General features: G+C 48.7%; 2 protein-coding genes across 2 annotated transcripts in view; both read left to right on the top strand.

Moving 5' to 3' along the window:
* Positions 1 to 13,506, top strand: part of KMT2A (lysine methyltransferase 2A) — an 86,013-nt gene extending 72,507 nt beyond the window's left edge. Inside the window, 6 exon segments of the mRNA XM_045283569.1 lie at positions 2,286 to 2,360; positions 5,312 to 5,486; positions 5,638 to 5,745; positions 7,400 to 7,483; positions 7,921 to 8,050; positions 8,509 to 13,506. Of these exon segments, the coding sequence (XP_045139504.1) occupies positions 2,286 to 2,360; positions 5,312 to 5,486; positions 5,638 to 5,745; positions 7,400 to 7,483; positions 7,921 to 8,050; positions 8,509 to 8,784 (848 nt within the window). The 3' untranslated portion in view covers positions 8,785 to 13,506.
* Positions 13,507 to 14,181: 675 nt separating this feature from the next.
* TTC36 (tetratricopeptide repeat domain 36) overlaps positions 14,182 to 17,251 on the top strand; it is a 5,449-nt gene continuing 2,379 nt past the window's right edge. Inside the window, exons 1-2 of the mRNA XM_045283568.1 lie at positions 14,182 to 14,426; positions 15,919 to 16,107. Coding sequence (XP_045139503.1) covers positions 14,303 to 14,426; positions 15,919 to 16,107 — 313 coding nt within the window. The 5' untranslated portion in view covers positions 14,182 to 14,302. The remainder of the gene's footprint in view (positions 14,427 to 15,918; positions 16,108 to 17,251) is intronic.

Below are 17,251 nucleotides of genomic sequence, written 5' to 3'. Positions count from 1 at the left end.
TCTTGATCCTACTTGTTGTTTTTTTTTTTTGATCCTACTTGTTTAAAGTACCCTTTGCTCTTCTCAGAAGCTGATCTGGGTGCAATCGTTTGGGCACCCATCAAACAGAACATTTGCACAACTTTAACTTTTCAGCTGAATTTTGTAAGCTATTGTTTCTGCGGTTGACCATCAAACCCTCTCCTGGTGGGGCACAGAAAAGACCAGCTTTTTCCTTGAAAATTGATAGGGTGCATCTGCTGCTGCAGGTTTCATCGGCAACATCGTTTCGTCCCTGAAAGTGAACTGCTGGCTTCTTCGGGGCACTGCCTCAAGGAAGGGTTTTGTAAAGCATTGGTGATTCCACTGTTCTCACACCCAACTTTAATGAAGTGGATGTTTGCTCTTGCTTTAATCTTAGCCAAATCTGGGCTTCTCTGATAGGGGCTCTTTTCAGATTTATATCTTAGGCTTTTTAGTGCCTCAAACTAGATCCTGTGCACACATCGGATAACAAGTTAGTATGAATTTATTTTGGTGCAGAAAAAATTGTAGCCCATGCATGGTTTTGGTAAAATAGGTATTTTCATAATATTTTGAGATGTATTGTAGCCTATAATTTATGTGAAAGTTAATCAGATAGATGCTTTGTTTTGTTTTTTAATAACACACATGCTTTCACATAGTAGATAAGGTCACTGTTCATCTGTCCGGTCTTCTGACACTGGCTTGTGTACCTTATGTGCCATTCTCTCACCTCTGCTGTGAAGCATACGATTCCTTCTGGCTAGATTGCGCTCCTCACCTTCAGTCCCCTGGCACACTCCAGCCCATCCTTCAAGATTCCACTCATAGTGCACTTGCACTTCCTCCTTTCTGCTCCTTAGATGGATGTGTTCCTCCCTCTTAACCTAACATTGTTTTGGTAATGTTTACTTTCATGTCTCATTCACTTGATACAGCGGTTCTCAACCTGTGGGTTGCGACCCCTTGGGGAGTCAAACGAGCCTTTCACGGGAGTCGCCTCAGACCATCAGAAAACACATAAATATGGCACAATATAAAATGATGTTGTTTTGTGATTAATCACTATGCTTTAATTATGTTCAATTTGTAACAATGAAAATATATCAGATATTTACATAACGATTCATAACAGTAGCAAAATTACAGTGATGAAGTAGCAATGAAAATAATGTTATGATTGGGGGTACCACAACACGAGGAACTGTATGAAAGGGCCGCGGCATGAGGAAGGTTGAGAACCGCTGATTTAATAGGAATTTCTCATCAGGACTCAAGTGTTATTTTCTTTGCTCCAAGCATGAAGCGCTCATCCGCTGTTGGAGAGTTAGTGAATGATCTCTAGGCAGTAGCTCCAGAGCAGTTCAGAGGGAGGAAAGAGCATGGTGGGTGAGCAAGAGTCCTCAAAACAAAAACAAAATCGCAGGAGAATAAAGAAAGAAAGGAGATGGAGAATTGGGGTTAGAGGCAGGCATTGGGATGACTGAGAAGAAAGAACATGAGCCAGGTTAGAAAGATAAGATTGCATGTGGTGCTGGATGGGATGGCTAACATTGAACCCCGGGTAGTGGTAAAAGAGAAGTTTGAGAAGAGGGAGGGATTGGAGGTTGGTTTTGGAAGGCCTTGCACACATTTCAGGGAGTAGACTGAAAGCAGACTTTTAAGAAGCCCAACTTGATCGCTCCATGGAAGGTGGATTAAGTTTGATCTAGAGCACAGGCAGGAGACCTGGTGGGCTATTCCAAAGGTCAGCAGTTTGAACCCAGTAGCCGCTCTGCAGCACAAAGATGTAGCCGTTGGCTTCCATACAAATAGCCTTGGAAATGGTATGGAGCAGCTGTGCTCTGTCTGTAGCGTCAGCGCTGAGTCAGAATCAACTTGACCACCATGAGTTTAGTTTGGGCCTTCGAGGGCAAGAGATCACTAATAAGAATACGATTGCAACAGTAGCAGTGTCAGTTAATAAAGCACATTTCCAGTGGGAAAAGAAAAGAAATCAAAGAAGAATGGAGAGACGTGGCAAGTGCTGGGCTATGGAGCCTAAAGGAGAGCAAGGGCACAGGTGGCTGTGAAGGTTCAGGCCTGAGAGCATGCATGTCCTCTCCGACAGAGTATGATGCACCTCACTGGCCGCTCTGCTGCAAACTCCGTTTACAGACAAGGAAAAGCGTTTTAGAGCTGCACTAACGAGGGTGGGGCTTCTGAGCACAAGACTTGATTGGTGTGGAGAAATGTTTTGTGAAAATTCTCCCAGCCTACATTTTTCTTGTCTTTCATTATAGATGCCTGGAAGTCGCTGACAGATAAAGTCCAGGAAGCTCGATCAAATGCTCGCCTAAAGCAACTCTCATTTGCAGGTAATTGCTAGAGCCACCATTGTCTGGTGATTTGTTGATTTAACCCAAAGAATTGATTCCACAAATAATCAACTTAAAAAAAAATTCAACAGCTTTGTTGAGATGTATCGCTTATGTACCGTATAATTCCCTCATCTAACACATACACATCTGTGGGTTTTCGTGGCCACCGAGGGGTGCAACTGCAACACCCTTTCTAATTGCAGAATATTTCCACGAAACCCAAAAGAAATCCTGTACCAATCGATACTCAATCTCATCCCCCACTTCTCCCAGCAGCCCCTGGCAGCGCCTCATCTTTTTATGGTCGTGGATTTTCCTAGTCTGCACAGCCCACAGCAATGGAATCCGGTTTTCTTTGACATAGCATGAACCCTGGGGACGTGGCTGGTTAGACATTGGGCTCCTAACCTTCAAGTCAGCAGTTCAAAACCACCAGCTGCTCCACAGAAAAAAGATGAGGATCTCTACTCCCATAAAGACTTGTAGTTTCGAACCCCCCCAGAGGGAGTTCTACTCCGGTCTCTGTGTACTGAGCTTGGCTCCCTGGCATGGGATCGGGTTTCTTTTGGGAACATTCCAGTCGTCCTCCACGTCATGACATTCCTCTTTATTGCCAAGTAGTTTCCCGTGGTACGGATATCCCATGTTTGTGTGTCCGTTCATCCGTATCACTAATACCCATGTCTTGAGTGACCACTGAAGATGTTCATGAATCTAAAGTAGAACTCTAAAGTTTGTTTGTTTTCTCTTGAGTCTCATCTATCCTTCCCTCCCGGCTGGTAAACAGTTCCTGTGGGTGGAAGGGAGTCAGACTGAAAGGAAGAGAGACTGCTTTGGAAGCAGCAGGCGTCAACGGTGCGCTCAGACATGGCAGCAGTGAGGCCGGCAGCAGACTGAGCAGGGTCTCCTGCTCTTGAGCGTGGGGTTGCTATGGGTCAGAGCTGAGCCGATGGCCCCTCGTCACAAAAGAGGACAGAATTTGTTCATAGTAAACAGCAGCTATCTGTAGGACTGGAATTATAGCCGCTGCACTTTTCAATATTGCTAACACGTTTTTTCAGGAAAAAAAAATTTTGACCCAACAGGCAATTTATCTCCCCCAAAAATCTGGGTGACCAGGCACCTGTGTTAAGAGAGTCCATCTCATTCGCAGTCTTTAGATACAACGGTTTGGAAACCAGGAACAGCTGGCGGTAAAGGACAGTCCTCTGGGCTGTGGCCCTTAGCTGCTCTTCGGCTCCAGAGGTGAACTCACCACGGTGGCCCCGTTTTGGGGGTCTAGAAAGGGAACCGTAACACCAGGGGGGCCACACCTCTGAACCGTTTGCAGCAGTTAACCAAAGACACAGCTCAGGAAGACTAGGAGGGAAGGATGGAAACCAAGGGAGAAAGAGGGGTGTCTTGTTAAGGTGAGGCTTGAATGAATGAAATGAAACAAAGGGTCTGTGGAATGTGAAACTGGGGACCTGCTCTGTAGACCTTCACCCAGTTTACGACTCAAAGTTGACAAAGCCAGCAAACGCTCAGCATCGTGGAAGTAAATCATGGTCAACAGAGACGAGTAAAACCCGCCAGAGTGTGGCCCTGGGTCACTTACCCATTCTGTCTAGAAATGAATCCACTCCCTTGGCTCAACAGTGGACAGGTCTCTCGGGGACACAGTCGCCCTCGGGAGCACACTTTGGAGACCTCATCTGTGCAGGGACAGAGTTGAGAAGGTGAGAAAAGGAGAACGACACACCGGAAAGATAGGAAGTAGCGTACGTGACGTTACATCGTGGGCATCCCAGTCAGTGAGATGAAATAAGATGTCTAAAGTGCTGAGTGGGAAACTGACCTGCCCTGTACACCTTCATTCAGTTCACAATTCAAAGGGTTTTTTGCGTAAAAAGGATAGCCACTGTTACTAAGCCTCTTCCATTTAGTGAAAGAGCCAATCATTTTAGAAAGTTCTTCGATGTCCCTGCTAGCAGAGTTAACACAATTGTGATTTTTATAAAATAAGAAACTGTAAAAGGCGTTCATTAATAGCGTGTGAGCAAACAAAACCATACAGCAATATTAGCCCACACAGTCCCTGTAACCCTATGGGAACACAAAGCATGTAGGATAGCAGTACTGAAATTCCCAGTAGTCCCATGGCCCCTAATTAAAACTGGGATCATTGCTTTGGAGTCAGGCAGTTCAAACTCAAAACTTATCTTATTAGCTCTGTGACTTTGGCCACGTGATTTAAGGCAAGGAAGCCCTGGTTTCCTCCCTGTAAACTGAAGCAAGTAATTGCTACCTCGTGCTCATGCTGATACAAAGTGAAATAACATGTGCAGAACCTCTGGGAATAGAGAAACTAGTGCATAGTTTGGTGGCTTGCTTTTTTATTTAACAACCGACCTATCATGAACATTGTTCCACAACAATAAATCTGTGTCAGCATCAGTTTAATAATGAGTGCCAATTTCACCGGAAGAATTGATGCATTTGAAGTATGGTGTTGGCGAAGAATATTGACCTTGGCCTTCCAGAAGAACAAATGAAGCTGCCTAGGGAGTACAACCAGAACACACCTTAGCAAGGACAATAAGACTCCATCTCGTGTGCTCTGGGCATGCTAACAGGGGTAGCCAGCCCCTGCGGAAGGCATCGAGGTATAGAGTGGTCGGTGCAGAGGAAGGCCCTGAAGGAGATGGACTGACACCCCAGCTGCAGCTAGACCACAATCGGGAGGAAGGTGCAGGTCCCAGCAGTGCTTTGTTCTGTTCTTCATATGAGCCGGCAACCACTCGGTGGCACCTAACCAACACCAACCACTACTACAGTGCTCACTGCTGGTTGGCATTTCATGTTGCTCACCCTTCTGGCAGAATCATCCTTGAGCACAGGCATTGTGTCAGTACTGCCAGTTTATAGTTGATGGCACTCTTCACCACCCTCTCCTTTTGGTCCTACAGGTGTTAACGGTTTAAGGATGCTGGGGATTCTCCATGACGCAGTGGTGTTCCTGATTGAGCAGCTCTCTGGGGCCAAACACTGTAGGAATTATAAATTCCGCTTCCACAAACCAGAGGAGGCTAACGAACCCCCCCTGAACCCTCATGGCTCAGCCAGGGCTGAAGTCCACCTGAGGCAAGTTCCATTCTTCTCTGTAAGCAGGTTTGGGTCCTTATCATGATCTAATGGCTTCCCATGTCACTTCTGAGATTTCCGACATTAGTACGACACGTCACCGTTTTCACTGAAGCACGTCCCTAAATCCATTCTAACTCTCTTGATTCAGGAAGTCGGCATTTGACATGTTTAACTTCCTGGCCTCTAAACATCGGCAGCCTCCTGAATGCAACCCCAACGATGAGGAAGAGGAGGAGGTCCAGTTGAAGTCGGCTCGGTGAGTCTTGAGCAGAGAGGCCACTAGAAGGACTCCACGCTAGCTGTTCAGGGTCACAGGCAGTTTTACTTTTATCAGAATTTCTTGAAATACATTTAAGAAGACCAAAATCTCATTTGCACTGAAGTAGCAGTGGCTGGCTGGTAAGCAGAGAGGGTTACAAGTCAGAGAGGTGGAACTCCAAGATTTAACTACCTGTGCATCTTCTCCATCCGTCGTGGGCGCTGTCTGCTCTAGACGTGCACCACGACCACCACGACCATCATGGCCCCAGAGTAGTAGACGGAGTAAAATGCCATCCCTTGCCTGTCAGTTTGTCATTCGCCCATGCTGGCTGTGTGCGGTGATGCTGGAGGCTGGTTCGCTGGAGGCTGGTTCGCGGGTATTTCAGCTACCAGTCGGGCGTCCATGATGGACATGGCAGAGTTCCCAAGTAGACTAGGGAACAGGACCCGCTCATCTGCTTCTGCAACGTTGGCCAGTGGAAGCCGTAAGAACAGCGGCGGAGCCTTCTCTGATGCAGCACTGAAGATGAGCCCCTCAGATTGCACGGGCCTCAAACAATGACGGGCCCATCGGCCTCCTCACAGTAAGGTTGCCCTTAGTAATGTGAGCGGAGCACAGCACATGCCTCCAAATGAGAACAGCTGTAACATCCATTAATAATCCGAATATGGGGTAGATGAAGCATGAATGTGGGACAACTGGAAGTTGCCAAAAATGCAATGGAGCACTATTCTATATACTACTGAGCTGAAATGGACTGGTATTGGCCATGTTGAATCAAATTATGTGCTCTTCTGTGCTAAGAATGAAAAATTGAAAAGGAATGTCATCCCATTGTTTTTATTGGTTGTGCAAAAGTATTCAGCTCTGTGGTGGACAAACTTTAGATAACATTGTGAAGGGTAGGAATTCCAGAACACGTACTTGTGTTCCTGTGAAGCCAGTACTCAGACAACAAGGAGGATACTGTGCGCTTTAACATCAGGAAAGCGTGAGTCACAGTTCTATCCTTTCCCCATACTTCTGAAGCGCTATCCTGAGCAAACAGTCTGAAGAAGAACACGGCATCAGGCCTGGAAAAGACTGATACTCAGACGATACCACCTTACGTGCGGAAAGCAACAGGGGCTTGAAGCACTTACTGAAGACCAAGACCACGCCTAGGCACGTCAGCACAAAGAAAATGAAACCCTCCCAACTGGACCGGCAAACAACGTCATGATGAGAGAGATCGTTGAAGTTGTCCATAAACGCATTGTCTCTGACCTCTCACTCGGCCATGGAAGCCGCAATCCAGCCACACATCGCACTGAGCGTATCTGCTGCAAAAGATCTCCAAGGGCAAAGGTGTCACCTGGGCCAAGCCATGGCCTAGTCAGTGCTCTCAGCAGGTGAAGGAAAGAGGGTGGGGACCAGGGAGTGTGGCTGTTGTACGAAGTGGGGCTCTGGGGGTCGTTTGGCATCAGAGAAAACGCAAGAGCACTTCGGACAGCATGTCAACCAGGCCGACGTTAGATGACACACGTTGTGCTTGAAATGTGGCAGAGCTTAGTGTGGTGACAGTCATTCTCTGAAACATTGGGTCCAGTGCTCAAGACACAGTGTTTCCTGCAGAGAATTCATTAACAACAACGCCTTGTCTTTTTAGGAGGGCCACTAGCATGGATCTGCCAATGCCCATGCGTTTCCGGCACTTAAAAAAGACTTCTAAGGAGGCAGTTGGTGTCTACAGGTATGGCTAATATAACTAATGAAGTTTGCTGAAGTCAAAGTGAACCATATGCTGGGGTAAACCCCCTCGTGCTGTAGGTGAGGTTTTATTTATTTTTATTTTTTTAAGTGAAGCTTTTATATTTCATTAAGTGAACCTGATGTCTTGAGATCTTACAACTCCTTGTGTGGTTCAAGGAATTTACCCCAATTACCATTGCAATCATGCCACTTCTAAAGGGGCGACAGAATGGAGACAGAATTTTAATTAATTAAAATTAATCTTCTAACTAATCAAGAAAGGAATAGTTCATTTGCTCACGGCATGTGGGTTCAAATCTTTTATTTTTTCCTTCCAAGGCTGGCCTTCCTGGAGAACAGATAGATCAGATTTACTCACGTCTCCATGTCCGACTATGCAGGGTCCGTGGCTGATCTCTTTCCCATCTTCACCGCCAGGTCTCCCATCCACGGCCGGGGTCTGTTCTGTAAGAGGAACATTGATGCCGGTGAGATGGTGATTGAGTACGCCGGCAACGTCATCCGTTCCGTTCAGACTGACAAGCGAGAGAAGTACTATGACAGCAAGGTGAGCCAAGCCCCTCCTCGCCTTGGCGTGCTCCGTTACTTTCCTGTACATGTGTTCCCTGGAACCCAGAAGAAATCACATTTTATTGATTCTAAAGCGTGCCATCTCCTTCCCTGCTCCCTTACCATTTTCACATCCCTGAAGTTGGTGGTGCGTCCAGGAGAAATTCCGAGTCCACTGGTAAAGGTGGGTCGGCAGAGGTCCTCCTTGCAGCTTCCTCTGAGTGGGCCTTGGAATCTAAAGCACACAGCCACACAATTTTTAGACGTCCTTTTGTGCAGAGGCCATAAGAAACTTCTAGTCTAGCTAGCATGTCTAACCGAAGGACTCTGGAAATTTTTAAAAAGAAACTTTGCTCATGAACAGCTTTGAGGTCCCCTCAGGAGGAGATTGGGAACTATCCCCAAAGCAGAGCTGTGATAACTAACGGGGTCTTCTCCCTTCTCCTGCATGTGTAGGGCATCGGTTGCTACATGTTCCGCATCGACGACTCCGAGGTGGTGGATGCCACCATGCACGGAAATGCTGCACGCTTCATCAACCACTCTTGTGAGCCCAACTGCTACTCCCGGGTCATCAATATCGATGGGCAGAAGCACATTGTCATCTTCGCCATGCGTAAGATCTACCGAGGAGAGGAACTCACTTATGACTACAAGTTCCCTATTGAGGATGCCAGCAACAAGCTGCCCTGCAACTGTGGCGCCAAGAAGTGCCGGAAGTTCCTGAACTAAAGCTGCCTTCTCCCCCAGGCTGGGAGCGCTCGGACCCAGGGCCACCCAAAGCAACCTTGAAGGCCTTCTCCAGCAACTCGCAGTTCCAGGATTGAGTGGGGACAGTTGAGGGGCCTCCGTGGTGGCTAAGCTCCCTTCTGCCCCACATTCACATCGTACGTGTGAGCGTAGTTCTGGAGCGAGAGGTGAGGGCTTGAAGAAAAGAGCCGTGATCCGCTTTCTCCTGCCCCCACCCCCATGGTATGCTGTTACAAGGTGGGAAACGGGGTCCCTAGCCAACACACTTGCCTGGAAGGAGCCTACAGAGGGTTAATTATGTTGAAAGGTTGGGCCCGAACTCAGGACTGGCGTGAGCATCTGCTCAGAGGGAAGTCGCCAGCCTTGGCTCAGCTGTTTCTTAAGCACTATCCGTGAGGGGCAGGCAGGCCCCAGAGAGAGGGTCGGTTGGGTCCCTGATAGTTGCCCAGCCAGGCCCAGTCTGTGGCCGTCTGTTGGACAGAGAAGGTCTGTTGAATTTTCCTAGTCCCCTCCCACTTGATTCGCTTCTGGTTGGGAGACAGGATTCCTAGCACCTTGGGTGACAAAAGGCTGTCTTAGGGTTGTGCCAATTTATTACCAAACATTGAGCCTGTGGGCTGTAAGTGGGACTCTCATCCACGTGAGCCTTATCTCAGCCAATCCCCTTTCTTGACAATAGGAGCGGCTTCCTTCTCTCCTTCCTCCTCTTCACTTCTGTCACTCCCCTGTCCTTCATCCCACCACTTTCCCATTCTTCTTTCCGGGTGGTAAAGGGGTTTCCTCCTTGCTCGAGGGTACTCGCTAGTGGGCATAGCATGTGCCTACAGAAAGTTCCATGAGCCTGTAAGCACTCCAGGGAGGAAGTGGACAGGAGCCACTAGACACAACCAGACAGAATTTAGCATGGTAAAGAAATACATGGAGCATGATCTCCTAGAGAGGAGGAAAAGGAGTATTTCACTAGGATTTGAATCATGCAACAACCAGAGGATGGCCCGCAGGCTGAGCTCTGGCTTCCATCCCTAGGGCACAGTTACTTTGATTCCCCCTTTTCAGATATAGGAAGACTTCACTTTCAAAGGTCAATGTCCACTTGAAGGCAGAACACTAATCAGATTCCAAGGCCCGACACTTGGGGACGAGGCCGCTTTGTGTTGAGGAGACCCTGCCACGTGTGTGAAGCCCATGGACACAGCAAGTTAAACGACACTACTGCCCTGAGGACTCCTTAAGCTGTGGTGAGAGCAGCACCACGCGCTCTTCTCTCCCTTCCTCCCCTCAGAGTCCCGAGCCCGTTAAATTAAGTCATTGGATTTTACTCTGTTCCGTTTACAGTTTACTATTTAAGGTTTTATAGATGTAAATATATTTTGTATATTTTTCTATGGGAAGCACTTCACAGGGAGAAGCACTTAGGACAAGGCTGTTTTTAACCCCGGTATTACCCTAATTTAAAGCAAGATCGGCTCATAACAGTTTCTTATTCTCATAGGATGAAGGTAGAGAACATACTCGGCTGTGCACACACAGTCTGGGTTCCTGCCCAACTTCCCCTAGACGGTGTGCTTTTGTTGTTGTTTCATGTGTGGTTTGTTTGTGCCCTGTTGACAGAAGTAACTGTTTCCTGCATTTGCTTTCGACAATAAATGGAGAAGGAGGCCCCCACCTTCATTGCGCCCCTCCCCTCCTTCCCCTACGGAAGCTCCTCAGAAGGCTGTGGTGTACCTTGATACAATGCTCTCTCCTTGTCTCTGCCATAGGCTCTGCCTATCTCTTTCCCTCCCTCCCTCCCTCCCTCCCTCCGGCTCTCAATCCACAGGAGTGAGGGGCGGGACTTCTACATTTCCCTCTTCGTTGCTACTTCAGAGTTACCTACCAACACGTTGAATGGCAACTGGACATTTTCCATCACCGTCTGCCTCATAGGTCCACCTCCTTCCTTCTCCCTCTGCCCACCAACCAAGTCCTCATACCTCCGAGAACCCATTGATCTCTCTCCCTGTGCCCTCTTGTAGGGCAGCCCGTTGAAACTGAAGCACAGTCTGACCACTGACGATAAAGTCGGTTTTTCGCTGCCTCTGCCACAAGGGCTCAGAGGAGTGTAGTCCGGTCCAGGGTGGGGCGCCCTCTTCTCGCCACAAGAAGCCCATTCCTCGGGAAGTCTAGCAAAGCAATATGACTCGGCCCAGCACACTCTGCCCAGGACTCGTGGCTCTGCTGTGCCTTCCACCCTGGGCTCCCTTCTCACTCACCTGTGATCTGGAGAACTTTGTCTGGTGGCGTTGCTGGAACGTTGTCACTGTCTTCGCTGTCATGCAGGGAGCCGAGCACTGTGGCCAGGACGGCAGAGCCCTCCTCGTCATCGGGGAGAAGTGCCAGCGGGGGCCTGGCGACAAGCACTCTGCCCAGACCTCATCTCCCTCCCTCCTTTTGCCCATGGATAGGATACAGTGGCCCGAGGGGTCCCACTGGTGTCTTGCTTCCTTTATTATTGCACTGTGTGAGGGTTTTTTGTTTGTTTTTTCAGTAACTCCTTTTATCTGCCCACCCCCCTCTTTTTTTTTTTTTTTAAAGGGGAAAAAAAAAACTTAAGCTGCATTTGTTACTGAAATGATTAATGCACTGATGGGTCCTGAATTCACATTGAGGAAGACCCAAAGGCCAGTCAGGGGGTGGGGGAAACTCAGCTACCTAGACCTAGTTACCGCCCTGCTAGGCCATGCTGTACTGTGAGCCCCCTCCTCGTTCTCTTTCTACCAACCCCCAGACCCTGAGGCCAGGGGAGGAAGCCACATCCCTCCTCCTCCTGCCAGCTGCAGATGGTTTGCCTTGCCTTTCTACACCCTAACCGACAACCACCCAAATGAGAACTTCCTCTAGCGCGCAGCCTTGACCTTGAGTCCATTGCCAAACTTCAGCATACCTGCCAGCAACTTGAGGGGACGAGCCAGTTTCTCTACGAGAGGGAACGGAGGCCAGAAATGGCGCAGCTCTCTCCAGAAGCCCTCTTGTGCCTGCCTGTTTCAAAAGTGACCAAGGGAAGCTCCACACCGCAGTGCGGGCTGAGGAGTTGTGGTGGGTCATTCCCAAGAATCCCCCAAGGGGCGCCCCAAGTCCCTAAGGAGTAACCCTGAAACCTGGTCAGTTCTCAGTGAGAGCCAGCTCACTTTTAGCTTTGCTGCTAGAACCTCTCGTGGCTGCATTTCCTGGTGGCCAGTGTACACTGTGCAGCTAGCTAGAAGAGCTGCGTGGCGCTGACCCTGTGGCCGGAATTGGGCCCCTCGGCCCCCTCCTTGACGGGCCACCACCTCCAGCACAGCCCCTCCTGTTTTGAGACCAGAGTTCAAGGGGAAGCCTTGGCAGCTCTAAGTTTTCACCCACACTTTTGCCGGGATCCAGTCTACCACTCTGCTCGCCTCAGCCAACCCCGCCGGCCAATGCAGGCACACCATGCAGCTCTCTTGATTTAAAAAAAAAAAAAGGAAAAAAAAACTTAAAAACAAAAAACCACCTTAAAAAAATACAAAAAATTAATGAATGTATCTTTCTAAAGGACTGACTTCAATCAAATATCTGAGAATACTAAAGGTCAAAACCTTGTCTGATGTTAACTTTTAAGTTTGATTTGGTTTTGTTGTTGTTTTTAATAGAAATCAAGTTTGTTATTTTTAAGGAAAAGTGGGTCATTTCAAAGGGCTGGGTGTAATTTCATGTTGAATTTCCTTCGTTTTAAAGCAATACAAGGTTATTGAGCAAATGGTTTTCTGCCGAATCATGAAATCTAGTCGTCTCACACTCTGAAAACTGCAACTTGTTTTTGTTCCTTTTGGTTTTCAAATAAATATAAATAGGATATATATATAGGAACTATTATAGTAATGCACCATGTAACAAAGCCTAGCTCAGTCCATGGCTTTTAATTCTCTTAACACTATAGATAAGGATTGTGTTACAGTGGCTAGTAGAGGCAGGGAGCAGTCAGTCCCCGAGCCTCTCATTTCCGCCTTGGGGCACCAGACCCTCCGGGAATGGGCAGAGGGCCCCTTCCTAGGATCAGAGGGAGGCGCAAATGGTGTCACCTGGATATTTTTCTGCCCATGAATGTTGCCAGTCTCGGTACCTGTCCTCCTCGTTTCTCTCTTTTTGGTTATGAATGTTGGGGTTACCACCTGCATTTAGGGGAAATTGTGTTCTGTGCTTTCCTGGTATCTTGTTCTGAGGTACTCTAGTTCTGTCTTTCAACCAAGGAAATAGACTTGTGGTGTTTCTTTTATTGAACTTTTAAACAGTCTCTTTAGTAAATACAGGTAGTTGAATAATTGTTTCAAGAGCTCAACAAATGACAAGCTTCTTTTCTAGAAATAAGACATTTCTTGACAACTTTATCATGTATAACAGATCTTTTGTTCTCTTTTTTCTTTTTTCCTTGTGTTCTTCCAAGCTTCTGGTTAAAGAAAAAGAGAAAGGAAAAAAAAAAGGAAAACATGTCTAAAGTCCATCAGTGTTAACTCCCTGTGACAGGGATGAAGGAAAATACTTTAATAGTTCAAAAAATAATAATGCTGAAAGCTCTCTACGAAAGACTGAATGTAAAAGTAAAAAGTGTACATAGTTGTAAAAAAAAAGGAGTTTTTAAACATGTTTATTTTCTATGCACTTTTTTTTATTTAAGTGATAGTTTAATTAATAAACATGTCAAGTTTATTGCTGAGATGGCTGCGCTTTCTTTTGGCCTTGGCTGGGGTCCAGAAGTGGGGGGAGGGGGGGGCAGCGGCAGGAAGGCTGGCCTTGGACTGTGCTCCGCAGTGCCTTCCCCGTCCTCTACTTAAGGTGGAGCCACCCAACGTTTCCCATGCCCTTGCTCAGCCTCTGAGGAGCCCGTAGAAATCGGGCTGCTCCCTGCAAAGGTCAGCAGTTTGAAGCCACCAACCGTGTGAGGGAGAAAGATGGGACTTTCTACTCCCATAAAGAGTTCTCAGAAACCCACAGGGGCAGGTCTACCTTGTCCTATAGGGTCGATGTGAGTCGGCAGTGAACTTGGGGTTTTTTCCCTCAGACTCCACTCCGCCCTGGCCTTTACTTGCATTTTCTCCCGTTGCTCCTCAGGGATACACATTCAGGCCCTAATTTAACTCGTTCTGGACAGAAGGAACAGGTCAGGACAAAGTTCTTTGTCCATCTGTGTAACCTCCCACCTTGATCCAGTGGAGGGCAGGCAGGGACAAAATGACAGCGCCTGCTCTCTGTTCCACCTTAAGACCAAAGTGGACTGTTGACTCCCTTGTAGGACCAGGGTCCCTTTGTGGGCTGCCATTGAGAAATATTTGTAAATACCCTGCTGGGAGTCAGGGCCACTAACCTCAGGCAGAAGGGGTTGAGCTTGGACTACAGCCAAGAGATGGAAGCAGCTCTTCTCAGACAGAAGCACCTGCTAGCTGAGGCGCGTTCTGCAGGCTGTCCTCTCCTCTGCTGGTTCTAAGCCGCCTTCCAGGAGTTGGAGATGAGCACCCCAGGGACCCCAAGTGATCAGGCAGTGTTGCAAGCCATCTTCAACCCGGACACCCCATTTGGAGACGTTGCTGGGTTGGACATGGGAGAGGACGTAGTGGAAGAATTGGACGAAGGTGAGCACTTGACCTTGGAGTGTGGCTCAGAAGCTGGCCGTCTTGCCTCCCTGGGGTGACAGAGGGAAGTGGTTTTATAAGCTCTCTTGGTCCTTGACCCCAGGATTATGACTCAGATTGAAATCAACAGAGGTGGTTTAACTTGAGGCATTGATTGGCCTGACAGGAGTCACTGAGGAGAGGAGACAACTAGGGCTGGTCTCAGTCTCAGCTGCTACAGCTCTGACAGGACTTCACCTTTGACTGCACCCCGAAGTCCAAGTTAAACTTTGATGCAAGTGTGTTGGGTAGGGAGGGGTTGTTAAATTCCCTGTCTTTGTCATAACAGACTATCGCCAAGCATAAGCTGGAAGACAGAGGGGTGGGCGCTGGCTCAGATGAGTGGCTTCCGGCATAGGCCAGCGGGAGCCTTGATAGCGTGGCAGTTTCTGTGTCGGACTGCTGGCTGAGCCTTTGCAAGGTCAGCAGTTTCAGCAAACCATCAGCCACTGCAATAGGAAGCGGAAGCTTTCTACCCGCGGCAGGACCGCCTTGGAAACAGTTCTATAAGGGTCATTGAGTCGGAATCGACTCGGCAGTGAGGGTTTATAGTTTGGTCTAAAACAGACTTCAGGAGTTTGGGTTTAAGGTTTAAAGATGATCTTCTCGAGGCAGTGATTTCAAGGACTCATCCGACCCCCTTGGTTCTCAACCTGTGGGTCGTGACCCCTTTGGGGGTCGAATGACCCTTTCCCAGAGGTCACCCAATTCCTAACAGCAGCAAAATAACAAGTGATGAAGTAGCAACGGAAATAATTTTACGGTTGGGGGGTCACCACAACATAAGGAACTGTGAAAGGGTGGAGGCATGGGGAAGGTTGAGAACCGCTGCCCTAAAAGGTCTGGATTCCGTGAACATTTTCGATTCTGGTCCACATTTCTCTTCCTGTTGATCTGAATTCTCGTAACCTCAGCTCAAACCACTCAATAACGGTAGCTAGACACCATCCAGTTCTGGGCTCGCAGCAGTGGAGGCAGCACATTCCAGTGGGTTTTATTTGCTTGAAGCAACAGGAAGGTGACCCACTGAGAGCCTGGAACCTAGATGGCGTATGCAGACTAGGCAGGAAGATGGCCAGCAGTGGCTGGCTGACAAAGTGGCTAAGAGTGCGAATGATAATGTGTGACAGCAGAGTTGGGAACGGAGGACTTGGGACAAGGATTTAGTGGATAGACAGGGATAAGCAGAGTAGGTGCAAAGCGGTGTATCCTTGGGAAATGATGGGATGTCTCCACTGGAACCGGAAGTGAGGAAGAAGGGTGGGGGAAGAATGCTGGGAGCAGTCTAGGCCTCCTCCTGGCCACCGAGACCAGCCAAGGGCTCTTCAGCATGTAGGCAGTGCCAGCTCACAGAGCACCCCTGCCGCAAACACTGCACTCCAGCCCCAAGGTGGTTTCTCTTCCTCGTTCCTAACCCCACACCTGTCCCTTCCTGGACCCCTCCCTGGCACAGATGCAATCTTCCCTGGAGAACAGCTGGGGCAGTGCAAGGCCCTGGAGCTCCAGGGGGTAATGGCAGCAGAGGCTGGGGACCTCAGCACAGCCCTGGAGAGGTTTGGCCAAGCCATCTGCCTGCTGCCTGAGAGGGCCTCAGCCTACAACAACAGAGCCCAGGCCAGGAGACTCCAGGGAGACGTGGCAGGTGAGGGGGAGACACCTGGAGCCTCAGCAAAGGGCGGGAGCACAGGCCGGAGGATGTGATTGGGCCGCTGGGGTGGGGGTGGGGCACCACGGAAGCCTGCTGGAGCCTGTGTGGTCATGTATAAAACATGAGATCCAGAACAAGGCATATTAGCCTTACAGGACGATTGTGAAAGGTTAAAGTCCACTGCCACTGAGTCCTTTTAGCTCCTACTAGTCTCCTCCTGAAGGTGCCCTGGCAGCAGAGTGGTTATGAGTTGGGCTGCGAACAACAGGGTCAGCAGTTCGAAACCACCAGTCCTCCAAGGGAGAAAGATAAGGCTTTCCACTCTGTGAAGTTAGTCTCGGAACCTCGGAATCCCACAGAGGCAGTTCTACTCTGTCCCCCAGGACTGCTATGAATCTGAATGGGCTGGTTGTCAGTGAGTGTGTTAATTTATAGCTAGCATTCATACAGTAGTTACTGTGTGTCATTACAGGTGTGTTTGTTGTGTGTATCTCAGTCCTCACAACAACCTTTAAAGGCATGTGCCACTATTATTCCCATTTTACAGATGAGAAAGTAGAGGTAAGTAGCTTGCCCATTATCACACAGCAAAACGTAGAAGTGCTGAGATCTGACGCCAGGCCGGGGTGGGGTGGGGCCTGCAGAATGTGTGCTCACAACCTCCAAACGACTGCTCCTCCAGGAGCTCCCGTCTAGCAGGTGGGGCTAACCCAGTTGAACAATCCAATCCTAGCACAGCATGATGCGAGCAGTGGGCTCAGCAGGGTGTGTGCTCCTGTAGGGCACCTATAGGGACTTGAGGAAGGATGGGAGTAGGAGTGGGTACAGCTGCCCAACCCAGACAGTGTGGAGAGGCTGGCTGGGACAGGGCATAATGGTCAGAGAAGGAACAGCCTAGCCTGGAGCTGTTGGCAGAGGCCGGAGGGTTAAGACTTGGGCATGTCAGGCCGAGGTCGGACTGTATCTTAAAGACACGAGGAATCACCAAAGTTTAAATTGGGGAATAACTGGATCACAGTTGGTGCATTCAGGTCACTGGCTGGCGTGAGAAGGGGCCATGGCAGCCATTCTGGAGGCCAGAGCCCAGGCTGATGCGCAAGTGAAGCCATAGAGGTGTGTTACTGTGTAGTGGTGGTGG

Source organism: Echinops telfairi, unplaced genomic scaffold (genome assembly GCF_000313985.2).
Source record: "Echinops telfairi isolate 266 unplaced genomic scaffold, ASM31398v2 ScPeMD7_7463;HRSCAF=8501, whole genome shotgun sequence".
NCBI lineage: Eukaryota > Metazoa > Chordata > Mammalia > Afrosoricida > Tenrecidae > Echinops > Echinops telfairi.
Note: the sequence above shows the minus strand (reverse complement) of the source record. Positions and strands in the feature narration are given on the sequence as shown.